Source organism: Bemisia tabaci, chromosome 4 (genome assembly GCF_918797505.1).
Source record: "Bemisia tabaci chromosome 4, PGI_BMITA_v3".
Lineage (NCBI taxonomy): Eukaryota > Metazoa > Arthropoda > Insecta > Hemiptera > Aleyrodidae > Bemisia > Bemisia tabaci.
This window is the reverse complement of record NC_092796.1, coordinates 13399480-13411039: the sequence shown is the minus strand read 5'-3', so window position 1 is coordinate 13411039 and position 11560 is coordinate 13399480. Positions and strand designations below refer to the sequence as shown.

At 38.1% G+C, this 11560-nt stretch overlaps 1 protein-coding gene across 1 annotated transcript in view; it reads left to right on the top strand.

Annotated features, from left to right (window-relative positions):
- The first annotated feature begins 5511 nt into the window (after positions 1–5511).
- Positions 5512–11560, top strand: part of svr (Carboxypeptidase D svr) — a 28791-nt gene continuing 22742 nt past the window's right edge. The window contains exons 1-6 of the mRNA XM_072299362.1: positions 5512–6138; positions 6331–6822; positions 7864–8102; positions 9286–9455; positions 10058–10219; positions 11405–11552. Of these exons, the coding sequence (XP_072155463.1) occupies positions 6367–6822; positions 7864–8102; positions 9286–9455; positions 10058–10219; positions 11405–11552 (1175 nt within the window). The 5' untranslated portion in view covers positions 5512–6138; positions 6331–6366. The remainder of the gene's footprint in view (positions 6139–6330; positions 6823–7863; positions 8103–9285; positions 9456–10057; positions 10220–11404; positions 11553–11560) is intronic.

The following is an 11560-nucleotide window of genomic DNA, read 5'->3' as shown; positions in this document are numbered from 1 at the left end:
AATAGTTGCGTGCTCCTAGATCTACAAATACTTTAACCAGAATCTTTGTAGCTTCTAAAAAAGTAAAGCATACGCTGGAAAATTAGGCTTGCGGATAGGGACTTTTCGACTTAGCATTCTACACTCGGCACTCGATTTGACTAAAGTGCCTGTAAAGGGAGAGTTTGGCCTTTCATATGTTTTTAGTATCGGAAAGATGTGCCGCTTTTCCATCGGTCCATGAATGGTAGACAGACAGTCAATCAGCTCTTTACGGCCGTATGGGTAAACAAATGTCCCTGGTGGTTGATAGCCTTTAGAAAACGCCACTCCATGTCCATGTCACGAACAAAACTCAAGGTGTATCTTTACAAACCCTCTCTTCATGGAATTCGTGGCTTCCTTTGATCGCTATATTGTCATGAGAACCTAAAATTAGCTCTTTTTTCTTTTTTTTTTTTTTTTTGGCTTGAGATAATTACATTATTTATCAGAAAGTTTATGATTATTTACTTGAATCCACCTAAGAGGGGCTTTAGCGATTGTTAGAAGCCACTATTCGTTTTGTTTACTTAAAAGCACCATATTCACCTATTTCTGCAATAAAACTAACCGCTTCATCACAAATTCTGCCGCAAAGAAATACCTATACTTTTCCAAGGTTGGCGACAGTGAATAGCGGCAGATCACTACAATTTCTAAAAATTCCTTAATTTTGTCCGCTATGCAATCCCGACATCAGGATGCTAAAATAATGTATCGAGGTAGTAGCGGACTTCTGACCGCGGTCAGAGGAGCAAGCCGCGAGGCACCCTTACTTCAGCTACTCCGTTTCCGCTGCCGCTGCTTAACTGATTATTTTGAAGAGGGTTTCTCTAAGGTGGTGTGGAAAGAGTTATGTTAAAGATGAACCAACAAATGAATTTAAATGAGTCGCAAAATGGCTTCCTGAGATGTTTTGTAACATGTATTTTCATTGAATCAAAATAATGAAATGGAAAACCGCTTTTTCTAATTTCACACGCAGAATTTTCACTTGTCCTCAGCGTTTCGAAATGAAGAAAGAAAGTAGCAAGTAGGTACTTTTAATTGAACTTCCTTGTATTAAAAGGATCAATATCCATTCTGCCGTGCTAAGAAAAAACGCCGTATTAACATTCGAATGTTGCCAAATTTCCTCTCAGGAAAGATGTATTTTTTGAGAGGGTTTATGATTATTTTTCCTTGCAATTTTCAGACTTTTTAGATCAAATTACGGACGAAATCCGATGAAAAATTGGAAGAGAAATAATTGAAAATGCGTGGTTTGTCGAAGGAAATTTGGCAACGCCTGAAGGTTCATTCGGCGTTTTTCCGCATCACTGCAGCATTCTGACATGAGCCCTGAGATCTATAAGAGTAAGAATGCATGCATGACAGGGCTGATGTCACAATGAAGTAGTTCTTTTTTATTCAAATCCGTCCAATTTTGGTTAAAGAAAGAGTTTATGAAGACGATCCGTTGCAATATAGAAGGAACAATGACAATTAACCAGCCCGAAATGTGACGAGGACAAAAAACTAAAAAAAATGGGTGACCGAGGATAAAAACATTGGTCATTGCTTACTCATTATTTTTGTTTTTATTTTATCCTTATTGTGACAGGCTAAGTTAATGTGGTACCGATCTCCTATAAGTGTATGATCAGTCGCATCCTCGTGATTTGAAGGCAACTTAAAGGCTCTCAGAACTCCTCCAGGTACCTACTCGAGCGAGATCGTAAGTTCACTCGCATCTTCTGAAATTGAAGGCGCAGCATCTAGGTAAGCCTATTTATGAAATTATTCGGAGGTATAGGTATAGGTATACCTATACACGATGCGACAATAACTGAAGCTATAATTATTTCACTTAGGTTCACCTGAACTTAATTCCAGCGTTACGAATTGTGCTGATGAAGTAGGTACTGGGTTTTATCGCGATATTTTCAATAAAAAATAAAAAAAAAAAACTGAAAATTAAAACCCGGCCTTGAATCGCGACATTTTCTTGGAATAATCTTGATAAATTGCGCGGAAACAAAACCTATGACCATTTGTCTTTCAAACAAATGAAATACGATAGCAGGTAGGAAATCTATAACATCACAAGCCTAAATACAAGCGCATACCTAACCAGGCCCCCCACATAGGGGGGAGGGGGGGTTGCCGGGACTCCAGCCTCGAGGCCTAGGCCCTCCCAGGGGGGTTAGGGCCTCCCAGAATCACAAAAGTTTCCATTTGTATTACCAATCTGCCGGCAAGGGGGGGGGGGGCCTCCCAGAATCACAAAAGTTTCCATTTGTATTACCAATCTACCGGCAAAAGTAAAGTAATTCTGTTGATTGAGATTTTGCTCGAGGCTCAGACAGGCTTGCGTCGGCCCCTGGGATAGCCTATCCTTTGCCAAAACATTGTCCCCATCTAATTTCAGATGCATATTTTTTTGTGCAATAAGCTGAATTTTTAATATGTTTGTATCTCCTTCTATTTTCCTTCTCTTTCATCAAAGGTAAAATTTTACCCACGTCAGAACTGATTTAATAGTTTACTTCAGGCATTAAAGACCTATTTATGTTTAAAATAAGTTTTTTTCTATATATATTTAAAAAAAAGTATACGTCGAATATTTTTTTTTTTTTTTTATATAACGGCTCATTACAAATTTTCAAACAACTGCAATTATTCTGAGATTTTGAAAGGGCAAAAATCTTGCATACACTAATATAAGTACGGAAATAGCATGAAATTACTCAGATTGGAGGCAAAATTTTAAAAGATTTTCGGGGGTGGCCCCCCGAACCCCCCTCCTGCTGGAAGGCGGTCCCCCCAGACCCCCCTAAGATAGTTTACTAAAAGGGGGGCCCACTGATGGATGGGGGGGCCTGGTTCCGGCTTTTTGAATGGCTAGGTCTGAATACAACTATTCGTGTTCTTGGGATGTCCGTGTTGCATACCAAACGAATTGCAAGCGCTCTGGCTTTCTTTAGCAGATCGCACGACAGCGGTTGTTAGTTCTGAAGGGTTTTCCACGTTGAATTTACAGTCGTGTTTACCACGAAGTCCTCGGTGTTCGAAAGCGTCGTGTGGCATAACAGTAACGTTGTCATATGGTTGAAATTTTCCACCAAAAACATTTCCACAAAGGCGCGGGACACGTAATTTACTGCCGATGATGTTTCCGCATATTGCACCATGTTGCAAAGTCATAGTGCCACACGACTTATCAGGCCCGGATTTACATATTTGCCGCTGGGAGAAACGGGAAAATTGCTGTCGTTCCTAACTTGCATGGAACGTGAATAAGTCGGGGGGGGGGGGGGGGGGTTGGCAGAAGAATGAGCTCCGGAAAGTTTGAAAATTGCTACTACCCACCAACGCAAAATTAGAAAGCCCTTTTCAACAGAAAAAATGTTTTAAAAAAGTAAAAAAGTTTGAAAAATGCACTAATAGAATATAATTTGCCGGCGCCTCATCAAAAGTTAGTGATGAGTAATGTGAATATACATTGTTTATAAGTTTGTTATACTGTGTAATTGACCTGTACAATAGCTCTACCAGGAGCTTACATTTCTGTACCAAAGATCAAATAAATAAATAAATAGATAAATAAATAAATAGATAGATAAATAAATAGATAAATAAATAAATAGATAAATAAATAAATAAATAAAAGTTCACATGGAATACCTACTGTCAGTTAAAAAATATTCTGGCTTAAAATTTCTTCACTATACTTATGAGTGTGAAGTTGCTATTTTTGAAGAAGCGGGGTTACTTTGTTCCTGCGAAAAATAGTATTTCATAACCCGCCATACAATGCTCTGGTTTTTAGCCATCACGATTTTCAAATTTTGAAGATTTGACTGGAATGATTTCCCCTATTACTAAGTTTCACAGAAACCGACAGGAGCCGAGATAACATTTTAGGTTTAGGCCACGGCCGCCATCTTGGGTTTACGAATTTTGGAAATTTGACTAGAAATTTGAGTTTTCCGTCGAAAAATACCACTGATACCGAGTTTCACCGAACTCGAACGAACAGAAACCAAGATAGCATATTAGGCCACGTCCGCAATTTTGGAATTGAGAACTTTCAAAAATTGACAAAAATTCGAATTTCCCGTCGAAAAATACCCTCGGGCACCGAATTTCAGAAAAATTCATCGAACAGGAGCCGACATAGCATTTTAGGCTACGTCCGCCATCTTGGATTTGAGATTTTTTAAAACTTGACTAAAAATTCGAGTTTCCCGTCGAAAAGTACCCCTGCTCCCGCGGTTCACAAAGCTCTATAACGAACAGAAACCGAGATAGAATTTTAGGCCACATCCAACAACTTGGAGTTGAGAATTTTAAAAAATTGACTAAAAATTCGAGTTTCCCGTTGAAAAACACCATGTAATACCGCGTTTCACATGATTCGAACAAACAGAAACCGAGATAGCATTTTGGCCCACGTCCGCCATCTTCGATTTGAGAATTTCAAAAAATGGACTAAAAATTCGAGTTTCCCGTCGAAAAATACCACCTGACACCGAATTTCAGAAAAATCCATCGAACAGGAGCCGAGATAGCATTTTAAGCCACTTCAGTCATTTCGGATTTTCAAATTTTGAATTTTTTGAATTTTGACAGATTTTGATTTAAAACGCGTAATACTCAAAATCGAAGCTCAGATTCGGATTCCTCGTAAAAAATCGATTCGATTTCATGTAAGTATCATACCCTGACACCGAGTTTCACAAAAATCCATCGAACAGGAGCCGAGATGGCATTTTTAGCCACGTCCGTCATTTCGGATTTTTGAAGTTGGAAAATGTGACTTAAAACGCGTGATACCCAAAATCGAAGCTCAGATTCGGATTCCTCGTTAAAAATCGATGCAATTTCATGTATCATACCCGAGCATAGCGTGGAGGAAAGAGACGCAACGTAGGCATACTGATTCGAGCATATGAATGCAACGTGACAACATGGGTAGTGCTCAGTGGGTCAGCGGAGGAGGAAGAATAAGAATTTATCGTGAGAAATTCCTCGCGACGAAACTGAACGCTTAGCCGGCGCTAAGTGGCGCCTCCGGCCCGTTCGGTTTCACTCGGGCGACAGGCGGCGGCGTAGTTCAAAGAGGAAGTACGACAGAATCTATAGGCGTCGTTAAACCTTTTTCCTTCACGCTATTCTAACATATTATACATGAAATCTCATCAATTTTTCACGAGGAATCCGAATCTGAGCTTAGATTTTGGATATTACGCGTTTTAATCTATTAAAAATTGTAGGAAAAATTACATAATTGTCCTTAAAAATTGATCACACATTAGTGTTTTTATACGTCATTAAACCTCTTCCCTTCACGCTATTCCAACATATGATGCATGAAATCGCATCAGTTTTTCACGAGGAATCTGAATCTGAGCTTAGAATTTGGACATCACGCGTTTTAATAGATTTAAAATCGTAGGAGAAATTACAGAATTGTCCTTGAAAATTGATCACAAATTAGTGTTTTTTTACCCCGTTTTTCTTCTGCGTTCACGTAATGAAATGAGAGAATAAGACCAACAGTTGACTCATCGACTAAGTAGTCTAGCCTAATCCCCCAGAATCGGTCCAAAGGGTGAACGATTTTATCAGATAAGATGTGCGGTCCTAGTTTCCGGGCAATTGCGATTTGATGGAAGCTGCGAAACCTAACCCAAGTGCAACAGCGGAACTAGACTCTAGCCAAGTAAAGTCTGGTAAACATATTAGTGAAAATTATATTATGTTTTGCTCTTTCCCTTCGAAAATATGGACTGCGTCTAGTAGAGTACTTAGCAGGTGTAGTACCTAGTTACGAACAATGATAGAGAAAGTTTGAAAGTTCCCTCGTGGTAGAATTTTCTGTCGTGGCTGCGCTGCGGGCCACGGAGAATACTTAACCTTGTGTCGAGTAAAGACTTTTTTATGTGAAAAAATAAGGATTTTCCCCTTCTTGATGTAAATAAACTCTTAAAAAAGTCTGCCTTATGCTTGGATCCAGAGAATCTTGTTGAGAAATTGCTTTTGAATATTTGAATTTTTTGCACTATTCGGCAACATGGCACACAGCCTGTTGATATACTTTTTTTCATCAGATTTTTGTTGATATTAGGTTAGGTTTGCTCATAGAGAAAAAAAAGGAGGTGTTTGCATTTCGGGCATCTTGGAATTTTATATGACTTGATGACGTAGGTGGGTACAGTGTGAAGGGGACGTCCCTGTACCCAGCTGTACCCACCTACGTCATCAAGTCATCAAAATACTCCAAGATGCCCGAAATGCAAACACCTCCTTTTTTTTCTCTATGAGGTTTGCTATTACAATCGACTGTCTTCCTCCAGGACAATGGGGATAAAAATAAATCCTTATTACCTGTTAACTTTACTTTTGTGCATTTATCTCCCCGAAATTTCTAGTGTATCCGTGGCTACATCAGACGAGTCATTCCTGAATGAACCCAGGTATTATCCTTTCAATGAAACAGTGAGTCTTTTTCACCAGCTGGCAGCTGATCACCCAACATTTGCTAGGGTGCACAGCATTGGAAAATCCGTCCGGGGCCGGGACCTGATTGTAATCGAAATCAGCAAAAATGTCGTCAAACGTGAGTTGGGGAAACCGATGTTCAAATACGTCGCCAACATGCATGGAGACGAAACGGTCGGTTATCAGCTGATGGTGTACTTGGCGCAGTATTTGGTGAACAATTATGGCACTAATCTCCAAGTCACGAGACTCGTGAATAACACTGATATTTTCTTGATGCCTTCAATGAATCCAGACGGATACTCTGAATCAATCGTAAGTACTTACTCCTCTTATTCCTTTTCACTTTTTATGTGGCCGCAGGCTGACAACATGAGCCTCAAGATTACTGATAGAGAAACCAGACGTACATACTACGTATAAGCATAAGTAAGTAATTCTAAAGCATTTAGCTTATGAAACTTAATAAACTTTACCTCCTCAGCTTAATGTAGTTGAGAGTCTCCTGTCATCTTGCCACCTGTCAGGGACGGTAATAACATTTTGTAACCATCTATTTTACCATTTCATCCAGCATTCAACAGCTGTGCAGATTTTAAATAACTGCCAAGAAATCGAACAAACTTTGTAAGTAAGTATTTTTGTGAGTACTACATGTAATGAGTCATCTCTTATTGCTTCCTGGCTAACTGCTGAAAATGCGTATCTCAGCTGCTATTTTTAAAAATTACCGCTCACATTTTATTTTCTACTAGGAAAACCAATTAAAATGTCTCATTGCAGTTTTGTGAGTTTTCTTGGGAGTGTGAGTTCTGTAAATTCTCAGAAAATGTCATTCGAAGCTTTTTGTTGTGTCAAAATGGCAGCAATTAATTCAGCGATAGGCAGGCTTTAGGAATCGGCTGAGTTTGTGCTGTAACTACACAACCCTTCAGCAGTAAGTGTACTGGAAGCTAGCGACTATTTGTCGCCAAATTATTTGCGTATCTTGTGTCTCTTCTGTCATAATTCTTATTCTATAAACTGCCTTTAAATACTCAGCCCAGAGCAACAGTTGTACCAATGCATGCGTTGGCGCCGTCGGTCTGTGTTTGAACTGCACAGCGCAGCTTTGTGACCTTCATCTGCTCAGCTCTCATCATTTTTGCTGTAATCCTGTGTGCATCATCGTTTCATTTTGTCTGATATTGTCATGATTTACTTTCTACGTACATTTTCTTTTGATCTCCATTCTGCAAAAATGCAATCAATCTCAAGCGCATAATTTTCCTCTTTCTGCCAGAAATCGGAACATAATCAATGATTGCCTTGCCTTTCCTAACTGCACACCACTGATAATATCATTATCTCTTGCAGGAAGGAACTTGTGGTGTTGAGCATGAATACAAGGAAACCAGTCGTAGGAATGCCAATAATGTGGACCTCAACCGTGACTTTCCCGATCAGTTTGATGCCGAATATGAGCACCAGCCTATTTCAAAACGGCAACCAGAGACACAAGCTATGATGGCATGGATTGTCAACAACCCTTTTGTTCTCTCTGGAAATCTTCATGGGGGAGCACTTGTGGTCAGCTACCCGTACGACGATACCAAGTAAGTCGATAAATGGATGAGTCAGTGAGTAACAAATCAAGCCGCAGGCAAATCAAGTTTATTTCACAGCCCTGCCTCAGCATCCAAGTTCTTGGATGATATTGCTATTAGATTATTAAAAGTGATACTTTTTAATAAAATATCCAGCACTGATATCTACTGTTTTAAAGAAAATTTAGTTTGAAAACTAGCATGAAATTTGTAAATAGGACTAACTGAAATTCCCATGAAAAATACATCATGATTGAATAGATTGCCCTGAGCTCAAGAGGATTTTTGTTCTCATCTTAATTCAGACAGACAGTGACAAAATTAATACGAAGTGCCCTCTAATTGTATCGCTGTTGGATTAAAGTGTGCTATTATCAGCACACGTTATTGCGTCTCCTGCGAAGCATAAGTTAATTGCTAGTATAGCATATAACAAAAGACGCAATAACAAATTAAACAGTGATGGAATTAAAAATTTATGACGGAAAGCCAAAAATATTTACTTTTTATATATAAATGTACCTAGCTTTTGTTACTGTCATTTTCTAAGTAAAAAATCGTAGTTGTCTTTATTTGTAAGCTCAATCTCTTATCATTAGTAGGCCTCTAATTTTTGTCCTCTCTGTTTCAAGCAGCAAGGATTTTGTCACAATTTTGGTAAAGATTTTTCATAATTTTTGAAAGATTTTCTAAATTTTACTTTTATTGGCACATTTTCCATTATTATTATTACATTTTGCAAGCAAGTGCATAAAAATATTGGAACAAAATGACATTTGTTCGTAATTTTTCCAGAACGCATTGCTAGCAGATTATCCTATTATCTTTATGCAAGTACCCACCAATTGATAGCAATTAGAGTATGTTTTATTTATAAGCATCTTCTGGAAATTATACCCAATCCATGTTTTCAAAATTTAGAACTTTACAAGGCATAGCTGGAAGTATTCATATTTTCAAAAACATTCATAGATTTTTTCAGGGTAAAACAAAACGATAATGCTCCAAAGAAAAATTTTAATAATACTCACTTCTTTCTTATTCGCCCGATTATTAGTAAAAAAGAAAAAAAAAAAGAGAAAAAAAGTGAGTATTATCTGATACAATCCGATAAAGGAGGAAAAGAAACATAAGAAAAATTTTGTTGAAATGATTTTCTTTTCTTTATTCGGTTTCCTGCTTTCTGTTTTAGAAATAAAACTACCAAAGACAACTCGAATATATCTCCAGATAATGCACTTTTCAAGCAGATTGCCAGTAAATATGCAAATCGCCATTCTAACTTGAAAAATGGGTGCAAGATTTACGATGAACACTTTGATGGAGGTATCACAAATGGAGCAGTCTGGTATGATGTTAAAGGTAAATGAAATATTATTTTAAAGCTTTGATTCATCCTGGAATGACTTTGCCATCCCCGGAAGATCAGCTCCAGCTTACCAATGTTTGCTCGATTGTTGAATTTTTACGTTGTTTTAAACATCATTCAGGTAAACTAGGTACTCAGTATGCCTTTAAAATAAAATTGGTTACTCGAATAATTAAATATTTTCTTCCCTATTTGAGATTGGGGTGTACACTCTCTTCTGAATTACCAACAAACACTGTTAAGGCTACCGTTGTTGGAACTACATGAGTTCCAAGGAAAAGCACTGTTGCTTTGTACGTTGGTCTCTATGGTTGTTTAGTTTGTGAAAATGTATACTTGGTCGTAGTATATGTTTGCCAAATTTTTAAACTCTGGTAGCTGTTGTCCACGATAAGGGTGTTCTTATTGTTACTCCTATACAACGGAACTGTTTCAGTAACTACTGAAAAAAAATGCGACACCTTCAGGGAAGGATCTGATATTGTATTCTCAGACTTATTTTTGCCCTGTGGTAATGGAATTACTCACATTTTGTCCTGTGTTAGTGTTGCTGTCATTGATTTCTCACTGAGAACTTGCTGATTCTGTTTTATAGGTGGTATGCAAGACTTTAATTACCTGCACTCAAATTGTTTTGAGGTGACTTTTGAACTGAGTTGTTGCAAACATCCACCAGCATCTGAGTTACCTAACGAATGGCGTAAAAACAAAGGAGCTTTACTTTCTTATATTGAAAACACTCACATGGGAGTTAAAGGTAGTTTACACACTTTTGTTATCTTCTACTCTCACTCTGTAATGTTTGTGCTCAATACATTGTAGACGTATAAGACTAGCAGATCATAGTTTTTCTTTGCATCACACAAGCGTTTACTACGAAATTGTTTTGTATAGTAAGGATGGTTTAAGAGTACTACAGAAATAATTATAATTTTGGATCAGAGGATAAACATTGGGGCAAACTTCTCTGATAATTTTTTTTTTCTGATCAAGTCTAATTTCAGGTTTTTGCCCTTAAGACCCCTCAAATTTTGGCGCACGTGAAATGCATTTAGCATGCATAAGGGACCATGAAGATAATTCTTAATGCCCTTCTCGAATGAACGCTAATAATTACAATTTGAGATACTGATGTTCCTACAAATACATTACGGACAGACTTACATTTTTCAAGTACCAATGGATTTTGACTCGAGGCACCCTGAAATACCCAGAAATGAAGAGGTCTCAAATTTTTTTTTAGGAAGACAATACTCTCTCTACACACAGAAGGAGCAAGAAAGTAAAAACTGGAAAGCGCCAGTCAATATGCTGTGCTTGAAGTGTTCATTGCTCTAAGCTGCAAACAAATTAAGGGTGGCCACTTCTGAGATTATCTCTCACAATTCAAAGTTTCAGTAATCTTTCCTGCATTTTTATTTTTGCTCAGCCTTCTTCTTTTATTTCCTTCTATTTTCCTCATCATTATTCTTCCAAAGCAGAATGGTGAGTCAACAGATGTACCAGCACTTAAAGGCTGTAAGAGCAGTGTTAACTCACATGTAAGCCCCTAACATGTTGGCGACAAAAGTGCTTTTGGTGGCCAAAGTGATCTTGAGGTGGTCACTTGGTCAAGCACCAGCACCTGGTAGTATCCACATGTGAAGTTCTCACTCATTTTTAACAGGAGTCAGAAATCACATGACAGGTTGAAGTAGAAATGAAAGACTTTTCTGACTTTTCTTGTCTTAAGACTTTTTCTTGAACCACCACATTACAACTCATGGACAACTAGATAAATCAATCCACGATTTGATATCCACCTGTCAGTCTTTAGTACTGGAGGTCGACACCATCCCAAAGTGGAATATGCTTTCAAGCACCAGCACCAGACAATGTCGCCAACATGCTAAAAAGAATAATAATTTGGGAGGAAATCGTATTAATGTTTTTCTTTTTACAGGTATTGTGACAGATGAAACTGGCAAGGGAGTAGCTGGTGCTACCATAATTGTGGAAGGCATTAATCACAACATCACCACAACTCGTGATGGAGAATACTGGAGATTGTTACTTCCTGGAAAATACAATATCTCTGTCTACTCTCCTATGTATGTAC